Raw genomic sequence first — 17,068 nt, 5'->3', positions numbered from 1 at the left:
TGCAAAGCCACACACCAATATCCTGTAAGTAGGACTTCTCTTTACCACGGGGACACGTTGAAGTGGCATGTACACAGTCAGATTTGCCCTGAAGCGAACTAGGCCAAAGCTTCAAGGCCCCTTCCCAAGCCCTGGGATGCATCCCAGCATTCATGTTGACATATGTTTTTGCAAATATTTCAAAAATAAGCTATTTTAACCACAATCATTTCAGAGCACTCTCTTTTTTACTCAGATGGTCCTTATTACACTTTCCCTGCATGGGGTAGTGGGGATTAAGCTAAGGGAAAGTTTAGTTGGTAGACATACACAGTTTGGATTTGGATTGAGTGGGATATATTTATAGCATTCTCAAACATTTCCAGGGGTAGATAAGTAATCATATCCTAGTGTAATGGCTTCTAGGAATACTTCAGCCCCTCACTGTGCTGTTTCGAAAGGGTCTGAGAGCATGTTACTTTATGAACGGGTCCTATGAAGGTTCCACTACCAAGTATAAGAAGAAGGTACTGGAAAAGGAACATGTTTGAAATCTGGTAATAAAAGCAAGTTGTTTGAAGAGTACTATGTTATACCATACTTGTGTCTTAAGCAGGTAGTTAATACAAATTTACATGATTTTTCTAAGTTTTGTGTTTATAGTATTCATCAGTCTCTCAAAATCTGTTAGCTGTGATTTCTAATTCCAAATAAATATTCACTTTCATACATAATTTAGCATTTGTTTTGTTTCTTTTTCTTTAAAAGTCCCCTATTCTCCAAACTTTTATGTCTCAGGTCCCACAAATCATAGATCAGCCCTTGGGTGAATAACTTCCTGGAGAGAACCCTTTTCGGCTTCAGGACAGCCTGATCCTGGCTCATTCCAGGAACCAGAACTGAGCCAGGCAGGGGTAGGAAAGACCTATTATGAACTACCAAAGAAGTCAAAACCTCTTTGAGAAGTGCAATAAAAAGATCAACATCAGAAAGGTTGAATTCTGTTGAAAGTCTAAGAGGCTCATCATGGGGCCAGGAAATAGATGAGTTCAGAAGTTTCACAGGCCCAGATGTACCACAGAGAGCAAGGAGCAGTGGTTGCATCAAAGAACATTTCCATGAAAAACCTGGCATTCCTAAGACTTGTTTTCATGAATGTGCACTGCCGAATAGGAGGGTAGTTTGGCCTATTTCAAATAGTACAGACACTATGTCCACTGCCAACTGTCAAGGGAAAAAGATTTAACACACACATGACTTCAAGACCACAGCCCCTATGCATTGAAATCACCACTTTGTTTTCCTTGTATGAGTATTTTATCATATATGGTTGACCCTCCATTTAGCATAAATGGAGAAGAAGAAAAGATGTTATGTTGTACACATAAACACACCCAAATTCTAGGGTTCTGGGAGAGGGAGATTTCTCCTGCTCTGTTTTTTGTTTTTGTTTTTAATAGATCTTTATTGGAGCATAATTGCTTCACAATACTGTGTTAGTTTCTGTTGTACAACAAAGTGAATCAGCCATATGCATACGTATGTCCCCATATCCCCTCCCTCTTGAGCCTCCCTCCCACCCTCCTATCCCACTGCTCTAGGTCATCGCAAAGCACTGAGCTGATCTCCCTGTGCTGTGCTTCCGGGATCTAAAAAAAAAAAAAAAAAAGAAAGAAAAATGGTACTGATGAACCTAGTGGCAGGGCAGGAATAAAGACATAGACATCGAGAATGAACTTGAGGACACGGTGCGGGGGAGGAAGAAGCTGTGGTGAAGTGAGAGTAGCATCGACACTTCCTGCTGCGTTTTTATGGGATTTGGAGGAAGAAGAAAATGGGAACTATTTCCCTCTTGCACAAGTTTACGTTAATCTGATTTCTGATGCAGAAATTCGACTAGACTTTTTGATTACTCATCATGGTATATCAGTCATGAAATTAGCTGCCCAGTAATTTAGTTCAGGGACCACAGCTAGTCTGTGGTATAAGCAGTTTAGAAGCCAGGCATCCCATCACCCAGAGTAGGGCATTTATACTCTTTCTTACTTATATTTTATACGTGAATGTGAGCAAACTGTAGGCACTCAATATTAATTTTTTAGTAGCTTGAGAAGCCAGCTGGTGCAGTGGAAAAGAAGTGAGCTTTGAAGTTACACAGACTGAGCATTCAATCCTAATTCTGCTTTGGACAAGTGATCTAAAATCTCTACAACTCAGCTTTCTCATCTGTAATGTGGGAATTAAAAAACCCACCTTGTGGCTTCCCTGGTGGCGCAGTGGTTGAGAGTCCGCCTGCCAATGCAGGGGACACGGGTTCGTGCCCCAGTCCAGGAAGATCCCACATGCGGCAGAGCGGCTGGGCCCGTGAGCCATGGCCGCTGAGCCTGCGCTTCCGGAGCCTGTGCTCCGCAACGGGAGAGGCCACAACAGTGAAAGGCCCACGTACCGCAAAAAAACAAAACAAAACAACCCACCTTGGAAAGTTGTGTGAGGATTCAATGGAGTGACTGTTGTGTCCTTCTTACAAGTGCCTAGTAAACTGGGGCCATTAGTAATTGATACAGGAAATCATACTCTTCCCAGGAAAGTCTAGTGTTCAACAAGCATATATACATTATCTCGTTTAATCCACATATCTACTTTACAATGCAGGGATTACCATATCTTTTTTTACTGATGAGGAAGAATAATTTTTCCCACATCAAACAACTGACAATTAGAGAGTAAAAAGATCAAAACCAAATCTTGCGATTTCTTAGCTTTCTGACAGAGAACCTGCAAGTTAAGATATTGTGTGTTTTTAAATGATTTATTCCACTACCATTAGTCCTGTCCCAACACACACTCGGTGTGAGAAATGAGAATACTTCATAAACATTAACCTAATTATAAAATAATCAGGTTTAAAATGTAACACTGATTCTTTCAGCAGAGAAAATGAGAGCTCGTCCCTAAAGAGCTAGTGAGTTGACATTTTCAGATGAAAACTATGATAAGATGTCAACAGAAAGAAGCTATGATCCTTCCAACCCATTATCCATTATTTTAATGAGATTTGAGATTGGCCTGAGTAGAAAAATAACCAGGATCCTTCAGACCAGAGGAATATGTTGAATGAACTGATTCTGTATCCCCAAGTTACAAATAATGCTGTACAGTTGCAAAATCTGTCTGAACTCTATTTGGCTTGCGAAAGCCACCTTACTCTAGCTTGTTCTAAAGAATCTTCCCCTTTCTGGCTAGTTTTAGTTCCTCCTACTGTCTCTTTTATTCTAGTTGGCTAAGAGATTATTAAAATATGTTCAGGGCAAATACATTCAGATGTGACGATAGCAAAAACTTTTGGGAACAGTGTGGTGTTCTAAGATTCTATTTAGGGGCTTGAATCCTGGCTTTTACTTGTGGCCAAGTGCCCTTAGGCAAGAGCTTCCCTGATCATTTACTCAATTACTCAAATTACTGAAAAATAAGATTAATAAAAAAATCATAGTATTTACCTAGTGGTAAACTATTTACATATTTTACTAGTCTTCATAACTCTATGAAGTAGTTATTTTAAATATCTTCATCTTATGGATGAACACAATGAAATTTAAAAAGGTTAAGGAAATTGTCCAAGGACATACAACTTCTAAGTAACATCACTAAAACTCAAATCCCCCTTTTTTAAATATTGCTAACAGCCTCCCAAATAATGCTATCCACATGTTATTTGTGAAAATTCCTTGAGATAAATTCATGTATTGTTCATGGTATATAGAGGACTTTTAGTACATATCCCTTACTGTCTCTTTGTATCTACTTTTTGTTTTCTCAAAGCAGTTTGCATCTTTTTATTTCACTTGATCTTCATCTGACCAATAGAGAAACTTTGGAAATTTGGGACTAAATGATATCAACAAATTTCCCGTGGAACTGGTCCTAGGACCCAGGGTTTCTCCTTTTACGTTTGCCATCTTTTCTCCTCTCGAAACCTGTCAAAATCCTGTAAGAAGTAACTTTTATTTTTAACTTCTCTTGAGTCCTCTCTTCCTTTTTAGGCTTTGGGTAGAAAGGCATATGCTTATTTTCATAAATGGATGAATGCCTTGATAAGAACCTGATAATACACACTTAAAATGATTACTCTGATCTTTGGAATCTTCACGGCAGGATGGCCACTCTTGAGAGGACTTTCCCTCCCCTCGCAATGACAAGCCTTAATGGAATCTGGCCTGAGGAGTGTCTGGGCTGTGTGCAGGGCTGGTGTCAGAGCAAGTGCAAGCTGTTCCCCGAAGCTCAGCCTTTACAACATAGTACAACTCAAACATTCCTTCAAGGCACCGCCCACCTTTTCCAGTGGGAATCTACTGAAATGATTCTCTTGGAAGCAGTGTGGAGGAATGCGGGAAGGGTGTTAAGTAGGTGTTTTCAGAGGAGATAGTGGATGGGTGAGTGGGTGGAGACAAAAGGGGAAAATGACAAGTAAAGATGGAAAAAATAACCACTACTGCCACCAAAATATTCTGCTCAAGGAATGAGGGAGTACACCTTACAGCTGTTAGCACTGGTCAGCATATTTTGCATATTTACATACACCAGGTATTTCCAAACAGCCCTGTGTTTGTTTGAAAATCCCACACAGAGATGTCTGGTAAAGCTGTCACTGTGAAAGAGTTATTTTCTTGGTGATGTTTGCAAAACTGCTTTCAAAATTCTGTATATACAACATAAGAGACAGAAGAGTCACTGTCATTACCCACGTTATAGAGAAATCTGGACTAGTCCATTTACCCATGAGACAACATTCAGAGTGAAACACCCACATTCTAAGGCAAAAAAAAACACCTGGTTGGTTGAAGCCAATTTTTTTATTATTACTTTTGATTCAATACAAAACGAAAGACAAAACATCACCCAGTGATCCTGGTTAGTCCTGAACCCACCAAAGTGTGATTTTCTTAGTCACTGCTGACTCTCATCTTTGATTTAGGAGTTGATTTTTTTTTTTTTATGAAAAATGCTAACACTGGATGGATTTCTCATATAGCCATTTTCTTTTGGAAACATAAAGCTCCACAAAGCCCATTTGAAAAAGATTAGGGAACTTCCAGCAGAAGGAATGGGGTAGTTGAAAGCTATATTTTCCTTTTAGCAAGATCCACAAGAAAAGGATAGAGTGTTGTGCTTAAAGGGGAACAGATTTTGTATTTTTTGGCAAGATATTAAATCCTCTGTTGCTATATTTGGCTTCCTGCAAATAGCCTTTAGTACAAGTGCAAAGCAAAGATCAATGCTGGTGTTCTTCATTCAGCCACAGCCAAACTTGGTATGGAAAGTAAAACAGTTGGGCTTAAGTGTTGTTTCTAAGAGATTCTAGTTCATTTATTGATCAACAGCATTCTAGAGTCTAGGTACCTACTTTACACATTAAATGTATCAAAACATGTTTGCTTTCCATAATAGTTTTTCCCCTGCTTAACTGATAACAGATGTAAGGATTCAATCTGGACAGACATGTAAAAGCTTTACCAACATAGTCATATATGGATATTTAGTCAAATGTGTATAAGCAGGTCAAATGAGATGCTTGGAGACTTAGGACATCACACGATGGGCATATATTCCCAAAAAAGGAAGCAAAACAATTAAATGGTAGTTGATTGTCCCCAGAGAAAACACACTTCAGCTAGGAAGAATCTGTACCAGATGTCGTGCTCACCACCCCCCTGAGTGCCTGTCTGACATAAAGACAACATAACCCTTTGGATTCGAAGACACTGTAATAACCACATAAATGTTTGAAATAGCAACAAGAATTTCCTTTTTATGCAATTATTTAAGTGAATGTAGATGAATCCTACACAGATGACCATTGCAAACATGGAACACGCCTTGTGAGTTCCAGTGATATATTAAACCCTCTTAGATTAAAAGGCTGATAAAAATTAACTGAAATCTGATAGTAATTGTGGTAGGTTAAATAATGCCCACTCAAAATGTTCACTTCCTAATCCCCAGAACCTGTGAATATGTTACCTTACATTTAAGAACTTTTTTGAAATTAAGAACCTTGAGATGGAGAGATTATCCAATGTAATTACAAAGGTCCTTAAAACTTGTAGAAGAGAGGCAAAAGAGAGGGTCAGAGTGATCCCATGTGAGAAGGACTTGACCAGCTGTTGTTGGCTTTGAAGATGGAGGAAGGAGGCCATTAGCCAAGGACTTTAGAAGCTGGAAACACCAAAGGAACAGATTCTCCCTTATATCCAGAAAGAATGCAGCTGACAGTTTGATTATAGCCCACCAAGACTGGTGCTGGATATTTGATTTATAGAGCCATAAGATCGTAAATTTGTATTGTTTTTAGCCACTAAGATTGTGGTAACTTTTTACAGCAACATAGAAAACTCATTACACTTGTCTGGTCTAAATATGGCAGACAGTTGAGAAGGCTGTGCCACATTATTTCACCTGTGATGATGAAGGTCTACTAATCGAAATGCTGATTTCCAGGCTTTGCATTTTCACATTACAAATTCATTTAATAAGAAAATAGAAGGCCCCTGTAGAGAAACTCCAGCTTCCTTTAAAAATAAGGTCTTGGACTTCTCCTTTCCAGATACACTTCTTCAATCTCAATGAATTGTCAGGAAAGTTTTGTTTCTTCTTCCACACTACTTACAGAAGCTCCATATCAACAAATGTAAAAGCAAAACAACAAAGTACACCTCTCCCAAAGAGTTAATTGATAACTTCAGAAGCATCGTGTTAAAAAAATTCACAAGCCTCCTGCTATTATGTAATTGATATAGCCCATTTCACTTGCTCTTCTATTATAAACACTTGTTTTGTAACCATACAATCTCACTATAACATATAAATCCCTTGGCTGTAGAAATTAACTTCATTAAAAAAAACTACGGTGGTTCAATTTCTAAAGATATTTGTAATTTGCTTAATTGAATAAGAAGAAAAGAGACAGCTTTAGTTAATTGTCAAGAAATGCAGACGAAACCAAATTGCTACATTAAAATATAAACATTAAGTTCACATTAAGTTATTTATTGAAAAAATTGAAGATGACATTTGTTTTTATTACAAAGTCCTCCATCATCTCATATCATCAACATATAGTTATGAGACCTGCATTTGAAGACTGAATAGAAATACAAAAATGTCTCTTCCTCCAACCCCATGAAAAACAACAACAAAAAATATGATTTTATAATTAGCTTGTGAAGCGAAAAGTTTTATGAATTACATATATTTTGTAAATTAAGAATGACAACAGAGCTAAGATTAGTTAATTTCTCTTTCTGGACATGTAAAATGAAGATAGCATAAAATTGCCCACAAAACTAATAAATCTGGAATTTTTTTGTATTTCAGGGTTGTAAGATAACATTTATATTACAAGTTTTCAGTTCACTTAATCAAGTGACAAATATAAACTTCACCATACTATGAATTTTTTGTTTATAAAAGCTTTCACCTTATCTAGACTTATATGATGAAAGCAAATTGAATCTATGTTTTCCCTTTCAATATATGCACTTTAAAATACAAAGAATTCACATGAAGACCCTTCCCCATATTGCATATCCAGAAAAATGTATGGAATAGTAATTTTAAATCAGATACAATATCCAAGATTGTAAATAGTCAAGAAATTAAATCAAGTGTGTAAATAATCATTAATTTTTGCCCTAGCCACAGCCTAGAAAAAAATGTACACCTCTATCAGTATCTCTTACCAGTAAGAGATATCATTAGAAAACTTCACATCTTATGCATATACCAAAATAACTAATTAAAGAATCTTGTATTCTAAAAGAGTTATTCTTAGGGCAAAATTTAGTAGTCCAGAAATTGTTAACAAGGAAGCTAATCGATGATGACGCGGCATTTTCTAGGTGTCATTGTTTATTTACACAAAAGAATTGGTAAATTACACTTAACTCAATTATCATTTCTTGAAACTTTAAAAGATTTAGATAATTGTATTGGATCAAATTAATTGGCATTTTCGAGAGAACATTAGTTTGATCAATTATCTGAAACTATAAAAATATTTTTCAAACAGACAATAAAGCACAATGGACAATAAAAGGGATAAGAAAATTATGATATTTTAATTATGATGACTATTTCTATACTTTGGAAAGTGTATAGAGGGAAATTCCCAGCGAGCACTAAAAGAAAAAAACCTACTGAAAATTCTGAAAGTCCGTTCTGTGACCAATCTCCATGACCAAGTTACCAATTAATTAACATTTTGAAGCTATTAGAACTGAGGCTCCCTTGCAGGCCTCACCCGTTCCCCACTCTCCATTTGTGTGTAGTTTACATATCCTTCTTCAACATACATTATTTTTTTTTATTTTATTGAAGTATAGTTGATTTACAATGTTGTGTTAATTTCTGTGGTTCAGTGGTACAGCAAAGTGACTCAGTTATACATATATATATATTCTTTTTCATGTTCTTTTCCATTATGGTTTATCACAGGATATTGAATATAGTTCCCTGTGCTATACAGTAGGACCTTGTTTTTTATCCACTCTATATATACTAGTTTGCATCTGCTAATCCCAAACTTCCAATCCTTCCTCCTCCCACCCCACCTCTCCCTCAGCAACCACAACTCTGTTCTCTATGTCTGTGAGTCTGTTTCTTCAACATATATTATTAAACTAAATTTTTACCCCGATTTTTCTAAAATGACTTAAATAATAGTTTTAATGCTTAATAATAGATTTAAAGGATTCTAGGGCTATGTTTTTAGAGAATACATTTTAATTTCTCTCTCAAACCACCTTAAATTTTTTGAAAGATATGTCTTTTATCCTGAAGGAGGGAAAGAAAAAAACACAACTGAGTCCTTAGGGTCCTGTACATTAAAATTGGCAGGCTGATTTCAGTCTTGGTCTCATAGTTTCAGCTTTTCTGCTGTCCTGTCTGCTGTGAAGATGCTCAATCACAGGAATTTTAACAGCCATCGATACCCCTTTGTAACCACAATGGCTCAAGTGAACCCTTTCCATCTTCAATAACTGACACAGTGTCAACATCTGCTTCCAATGAAGTTGTTTCTTTTTTTCTCAAGTAGAATAAATCTGCTGACTGAGATCATAAAGGGTTGGGGTTTTTTTCCCTCCTCTTTTCATGCAGAACATTTTTTCCACCATATTTTGCAATTTTTTCTCCAAGTTAAAAAAAAATGAGATAACTTCAAAAGAGATGTTTTCATTCTAGGTGCTAAGGAAGCCCAAAATATAATGAAAAAATTAAAACTTTGGTGATTTCATGAAACTGTCACTTTAATTTTGGGGACAATAATACACAGGGTCCTGGATGAATAAAAGTTTGGAACATGTAAGAAAACTCAAAGTTGGGTCTACATACCACTAAAAGGTGAATTTATTTTCCTTCATAAACAGCACACTAAAATAGAGATAATTTAGAAATTTATGTTTTATCTTCAACATCTAGTAGAAGGCAAAGATTCTCTTGCAACAATTTCTTACAGAAAAGCACAGTCATAACTATTTGATTGCTACAGAAATGGGTGTGGAAAGTAAACAGAAGTGATGTTTGGGAGTTCAATTTTATGATTTACTTACTCAGCTGATAGGTATTTGTGGTATCTGTCATTTATTGAATGTCTACTATGAGCCAGATGATTGAGTATATATATACGATTTCCAGACTGCCAGTTAGGTATTATTATCCCACTTTACTCATGAGATAAATAAATGAAACACCAAAACACACATCTAATTATGGCTAAACCAGAATTCAGAAAATGACCTAATGTCCAAGCCAATGTTGTTGGTTTTTTTTTTTTCATTAATTCATTCTGCTTCTCTATTTATCCTCTAGTCGAACTGTAACATAAATACTAGCCTTTTCTACCTCTTAGTACCATTGCCCCATTGACTTAATTTGGCAAACATTACATAACCAAGGGGCACTCAGTAAGGGACAGAATGCAGTTCCTAAAAATATAGTTTCTGATTGCCATTTGTATAATCAATAACGAGCTCCTCAAGGGCACAGTTTATGCCAGTGCCTAGAATTTTTTTAAAAAAAGGCTTTTACAACGTTGAAGAAATTAATTTCTCAATTATTTGCAAACCACTTGTTATCATTTGCAAAATGTAGAGCAATCCCAGTCATTTTTGCTTAAAATAGTAATGTAAATAACTCTAAGAGGAAAGAGAGAGGAAAAAAGCTAAAGGGGAAAGTTAGGAGGGGACGGTTAACCTTCTTAAGATGAAGCATTGATTTTTATCTTCAGAGGTGCTTTTCAAATAAACAGTGAAAAATCAAATAACCTGTAAAGATCTACCTAATCACTATTTTGTTGTTTCTTATTTCATGATAGTTTAGTGGTTGAAGCATAGATTAGATGTCAAATCAATGAGATGATTTTCTAGGATCTAGCTCACAGATCTTTAGAAAGCTTGAATAAAGCCTAATTTATAAAATAACCAAAGGTGGAGTGGTTGCAAATGAAATTGGGGAGGGAGATGGTAGCCCTCAATAAAGCAGTCTGGAAGCCTCCAAAATTAACAGTATCATTTTGGTGCGAGAAAACCAACCCAGAGAGTGACAGCATTTTAAACTTAAACTCAGAATCATACTAAATTACAACTCATCCTCTTTTATGACTTCAGTGGTAATAGTAATATGATTGTAGCAATGGGATGTGAGACAATTACAGAGACAGGCACTCATCTTTTTTGACTCACATTTTGATCCACTCCTTGTATAGGCAAGGATCCAGTCCCTGCGATGTGCCAAGCAACACCTGGGCCTGTTCTCAATGGGGGATCTCACTCAGAAATCTCTCCTGTGTACAGCAGAATTCAGATCCCCAACTTTTCTTGGGTCCTCTGAGCCAAGGAATGTTTTATCAGATAGTTACCAGGAGTGACACAGGGCAAAGTGTCACCCTAAATTCAGGGTGAAGCTATCTAATTGTCAGCTCTCTTGCCTTACATTCAATTCAGTGGAGAGTAAGGAAACGGGCAGAAAGTCAATACGGTTCTTCTCATAATTGGGAAAATCCAATTGAATGATCTGAATGAGCTGGAGTACAAAACTGCTCTAAGAGAAACTGCAAAGGAAGTTAACAGGTTCCAAGGGAAGAGGAGGAAAATAAATATCCCCAGTGAGTCATCCCATGGGAGCTACTGAACACTGGCCTTTGAGAATTCAGGGGGACACAAAGTAAAACAAATTTTATAGATTCATTCAACCTTGTGCTACACAGATTTAGGCAAATTACAAATAATTGTATCAAATCAAATTGTAGCTCAAAATGTAGATAATTTAACCAAGCCACTCCCTAGAAATCTAAGTTCATGTCATTAGTAAGTGGAAGATTCCTTATGTTTGGACCTCACATTAGATTAAATGTGTATACTGTGTTAAGAGTAGTCTGGTTAAGAAGCAATATAGTGATGAAAATACAAGAGAGTGTATAGATTCATAACTGATAAGATGCACCAGGAAAGAAGATTATGGCATAAAAATAGAGTTAAGGGAAATATTTGAAAATTATCTGTGAGAACTCTGCCTAGCTAAGCAGAGACTATGTTGCTCTTATATCTAAAATGTTCACACATATGAGATACACTATTTAAGATGGAAAATGTATTTCACTAAGCATTTAATTTCACATGGGTGAAGACAGAGATGGGAAAAATTGAGAAACATTTTTAACAAACTAAAACTTCTACATAATACTACCTTTTTGATATGAGCCATCTCTGGAAGCAAATGAAAGAATGGACTTTACATTGAAAGTCCTTAAAATACCAATAACAGCTACTTTTATAAACCTAATCTTTTCCTAATAGCATTTTAATGATAATCCCAACTTTTTCTTATTTAGATCCTGAGGGCCATGTCAAGTTGAATCCTGAGTCCTCAGTAATAAATTTCAGGTAAGTTGTCAATTTATTAACCTAATTGTAGTATAAATCCCAATTTAAATTTACCTTGCCCCCATTTTTTTCTTAAAAAGAACTAAATCAACTAAAACCAGAGTTAAACAGACAAAAAAGACGCAAAAACTGATTTAAAATATTACATATGCAATACATTATTTTTCAATTTAAAATGATGGGTAACACTCTCAGAAACAGCCATTGAATTAAAGGCTTTGTGATGTGTCTAGTACCTTCCCAAATATTATCCCTTCAAACTATCTTCAGGAAAAAAAAATTCACTTAAAATATGGCAAAAAATTGCCATGAATGAATAATTATAAACAAGAAAAATAAGTCACTGGCACTCAAAGGTAGCATGATTATTATTATTTTTTTCCAGTAGTTGGATAGAAATTCTGCTTCCATTTTTCAAAGTCAGATGGACTAGAAAGATAATTGTATACTCTAGGCAAACTCTCCATCTGATTGAAAGTTTATGCCAACTTTCTTCTTCGTCAACCTCCAAGCAGTCTTTGGGAGAAATCAAAGTAACGAAATAGCCTTTCTTTAGTGTGATCATTAAAAACTTCCTTTTCAAGCTTTATATATAACTCAGAGCTAAGTGAGCTAGCATGGAATTAAATCTTCACTGAGATTGAATGTAAAATAATACCATATTGGCTTGGCTATGGTGCTACTTTTGTAAAAAGGAGAAACTATCAAACATCTGAGGTAAGCTAGAAAGCACAGAGCGCATCACAGACATCTTAAAGCCAAGCATTTTAAACATTTTTGCCAGTGCTTCTCTGAGAGCAAGTTCTTTAAACAGAACTTAACAATTGTTACAATATTAAAAAAAACCTACATCCCTCAAAAATAGCCCATCAATGCTAAATCAAACTTTCTGTATTTTTACAAAAATAGATGCACATAGAGCTACAAAATTGTATTCCTGAAAGAATGATCATTTTCTTTGTGGTTCATCTTTTCCTGACAAGGTGGTTGGTTCAAAAAGAAAAAAAAAAAAAAAACTCAAAAAAAGTGTTGAACTGAAACAAAAATTAAACCATGTATTGTTAAAAGCAAGACAAAAAATAAAAGAGAGTTGCACAGTTGGCAAAGGCTCAGATGAGGGAAAAAATAAACAAAAATGCTTTTCTTCAATGTCTATGACCCACTCTGCTTTCTCAAGAAAAGGCTCCAAACCAAAGTCAGCTGGATAACACTTCCTCTTTTCCTTCCATGTCTACTGTGTCCCACTGCAGAATGACAAACCCTGGCAGCCTCTTTTCCCAGTGGGCCCATGGATTCACGCTTCAATCTAACTTGCTAATACTGTGTGTTTCAGTACCATGGTGAGTCCTTACTCTTGTCTTGATGCTGTAGACCTAGAAAAGGTGACAATGAGAAATAGAAGAGAATCAATATATGTAGCACTCAAAAATGGGCAAAATCTACATATAGAAACCAAAGACAATTGAGCTCACAATTTACAAACAGTCAACCAACACAGTAGGTGACAAAAAAACTCTAGACTAGAGCAGTGCTATCTGCATGGTACACATTCTTTACTATGGTTTTATCTTACTAGAGTAGGTGTGAATAATAAATAAAATAATATAAATCAAGATTTCTTCCTTCTAATCCCAAAAGGAACTGATATGGGGGAAAATGATAGAACTAGTCTTTGGGCATTTAGGCAGCGCTTCCGTTCATACTTTTCAGCAACCATCAAATGACACTTTTGGACTAAGGTAGTGACTAAATTTACTTATTTTTATTGCCTTTTCTTTCAGAAACTACTTAAGATGGCTTATAAAAATCCATATCTCAAAGCCAGAAAATGAAATTTACAGGTAAGTTAAAAAATAGTAGTACAGGGCTTCCCTGGTGGTGCAGTGGTTGAGAGACTATGAGCTACTGAACACATTTTATTTTATTTAAAAATAAAATAAAATAAAATAGTAGTACAAAAGGAAAATATGTGAACATGTATGAATTCCAACTCAAAGCTAGAATGATTAGGATGAAGTATATCAAAGAGGAAACAGAATATATGACTGATTTTGTTCTAATGTAGTCAATTGACTAATTTCTGATGCGGGCAATTAGCACAGCATCTTCAGCTAACACTCACTTGAATCACTTTATTTTTGTCCTGAGGCATAACTGTTTGGAAGAGTGAAGACTCCAAACAATGGTTGTTCTTAAGTTATTTAAAACCAAATACCAAAACATGAAGAGAAGGCTATTAAATAAGTGAGTAGAAATGCAGTGTGACTGCTGTTATGTGGGTGCTAGGATCCCAGGCTGTCTTCTGGATTTTTTTTTTTTTTTTTTTTTGCAGTACGCGGGCCTCTCACTGTTGTGGCCTCTCCCGTTCAGGAGCACAGGCTCCAGACGCGCAGGCTCAGCGGCCATGGCTCACGGGCCCAGCCTCTCCGCGGCATGTGGGATCTTCCCGGACCGAGGCATGAACCTGTATACCCTGCGTCGGCAGGCGGACTCTCAACCACTGCGCCACCAGGGAAGCCCTGTCTTCTTGATTTTTAATCTAAACCTGTTTTAAGTCTGGGCTGGATGTCAGAAATTGAATGGTTAAATGAGCCAGTATGGTTTTCAATGTAATTGTCACTAAAACAGCTATAGTGATTTCATTGCTTGTCCTTCAACTTGTTAAAGAATTTTATAAAACAATATGTGTCATTATAAAAGATACAATTAGTCAGTCATTGATAGGAGACATTAATACAATCTACAAAACAGATTACATAAAGGGAGGAAGAACAAATAAAAGGAGTCAGAGAAGCACCTCATAGAGCCACAAGACACAATCTCTGGTTTATAGCATTTGTATCCTGGGAAAAAGCAGCACTTGTAGAATGCCAAAAGATTAGCTCCATCTTAAGTTTTTTTTCATGTATACCAGCATTATGTTTAGATTCAGAGTCAATAGTTTTCCTTTCCCTTTTCAAAAGAAGCAGAGAAGGATAAAGAGAAGCAGGAAAAAGAAATAAAAGGATCTGGGATGTACCAATTCACTCTAAGTTTGCTTTATTCATATAATAATTTTGTGGTCAGAATAATTTGCAACCTGACAAAGTCTCTGTTGGGTGACTTTTATAATCTAAACCACCTTAACTGACAATCTGCTGACTGCATGAATATTTTTTTCATTATTAAAATGTCTCATCTTCTGTATGACTCAGTATTTTCCACACTTGAAGACTACATCAATCTATAGAATGTCAGCACTGCAAGTCATGAATAGTGTTGGAATTATCAAGTGGTTTGAGTGTCTTTTTTTCTTCTTAAATAAAAGCAATCCTCAGTTTGCCTTGCAAAGACAGATGACTCCGTCAAAAGCACGTTAGCCTTTTTCTGTGGACAAGGATTACATTACTTAACAGAGCCCTAAATATTCTAACCAGAATAACTGGTTGGAATAACTTTCATTATAACTTTGTCTCTTCAGTTGTTCTGTTTCTAAAGCTTTGCATTACTCCCAAGCAAACCTTAAAAAAATCAATTCATCTACGCCCTGAAACATATTAAATAGCTAATGTTGTCCTTTTGGCTTAGCTGCTTCTTAGTGATGGGACATAAATAAAATTTTTACTTTGATTACTAGGTATCTATACCTGTAAGTTTCAAAATAGGTATAAGTAAAGCACAAGAAAATGAACAACCACAGGCAAAAGACCCTACTACTCGTAAGTTGTAACAGGAAAGCAGGACTATGATCTTTGCTGTTAAACACTTGTTGAAGGAAGATCAGAATATTTAAGGATCAGCCAGTACACTTAGTTTTCCAAGTAAGGGTGAAAGGGGACAAAGTCATTAACCCATGATCCTTATGTGGTCTATACATATCTTTAATCCATGATCCTTACATGATCTACAGTTACTTGGGGTTTCCCCAAATTTTCTTACCAGAACACAAAATCAACTCTGCTATTATGTTGTTCCTATTCAGGCTTTTTGTTGCCTTCTCAATTCCTCAACTCAAACCTATATGAAATTAGTTTATAACACACATTCTGAAATCTGCCCACTGGCTAGCTGAAATCACCCATGTTTTTCTCTTGATGTTAGTAACTCAGTTTTAGTTTTACTGTTTCGTCTGTGAGATTTTCCGTGAAAGGAAAATAAACATCATAACAATAATGTTAGCAAACACTTTCTTAGGGCTGAATATGCCAGACGTTGTGCTGCTTTATGTGAAATATCTCATTTAATGCTTCCAACTATGCTATATATATATATATATATATATATATATATATATATATATATCCATTTTACAAATGAGAAAACTGAGAGTAAGAGAGGTTATGTTAACTATTAAGTGGTAGAGCCAGGACTGAAAATAGGTGGTCTGATATCAGAGTCAATGGTCTTAACCACAATGTATATGGCTCCCCCTATGTGGACTATATTGTCTGTAGGCTGTGACACTAGCCTATACTGCAACTCCCTGAGTCAAAGTCCTTTCATTAAATTAATTTGAAGAAAAGTCAATACATTTTTCTTAACACATTTATTGGAGTATACTTGCTTTACAATGGTGTGTTAGTTTCTGCTTTATTCCTTTTTGCACTGTTTAGAAACACCCTGATTTAACAGAACTGATACCAGTGTTAACAAAATAGCTCTCCTACTGTGTTTTTTTTAAACTATACATTTGAAAAGCTTTTCCCAAGACACAGCAAATGATTACAGAGTAGTTTGTTATACCTCAGATGAAGACTACTCCAATCATGTAATGGACATGTTTTATTAACTGATGTGTAACTGTTTATTAACTGATGTGTATTAACTGATGTGATGTATCTTTAATATAACCACTCCTCCCTGCCCCCCAAAGACCTCCCCAGTGTGAACACTGAAGACATAGGGTGGCCATTTGACTCATGAGGTGGTTGTCAGAAATGGGACCAAAGAACAAAGACATCACATTGTTGGCTTCAGAGTCTGAGTCTGGGATGGAATTAGGAGAAAAGCCTGAATGGAAATGCAAGCCCACAGACCCAGTTCCTCCCTTCAGTTCCACCACCACCACCACCTGACCACCAAAAGAAAAGGGAAAAAAAACCCAGACCCAGGAATAGAACAAAGGAAGTACGAACATAAGAAATAAATATAGAATAATTAGTAGCAGGAGAGAA

The 17,068-nt window shown here is 36.1% G+C and overlaps 1 protein-coding gene and 1 pseudogene across 1 annotated transcript in view; both read right to left on the bottom strand.

The window, feature by feature from the left end:
* Positions 1-4,878: 4,878 nt before the first annotated feature.
* Positions 4,879-6,323, bottom strand: LOC132520658 (uncharacterized; annotated as a pseudogene).
* Positions 6,324-7,007: 684 nt separating this feature from the next.
* The window catches only part of VGLL3 (vestigial like family member 3), a 47,338-nt gene continuing 37,277 nt past the window's right edge, over positions 7,008-17,068 (bottom strand). Inside the window, exon 4 of the mRNA XM_060150747.1 lies at positions 7,008-13,288. Coding sequence (XP_060006730.1) covers positions 13,245-13,288 — 44 coding nt within the window. The 3' untranslated portion in view covers positions 7,008-13,244. The remainder of the gene's footprint in view (positions 13,289-17,068) is intronic.

Source organism: Lagenorhynchus albirostris, chromosome 5 (assembly GCF_949774975.1).
Source record: "Lagenorhynchus albirostris chromosome 5, mLagAlb1.1, whole genome shotgun sequence".
Taxonomy (NCBI): Eukaryota; Metazoa; Chordata; class Mammalia; order Artiodactyla; family Delphinidae; genus Lagenorhynchus; species Lagenorhynchus albirostris.
This window is presented reverse-complemented; position numbering and strand designations above follow the sequence as displayed.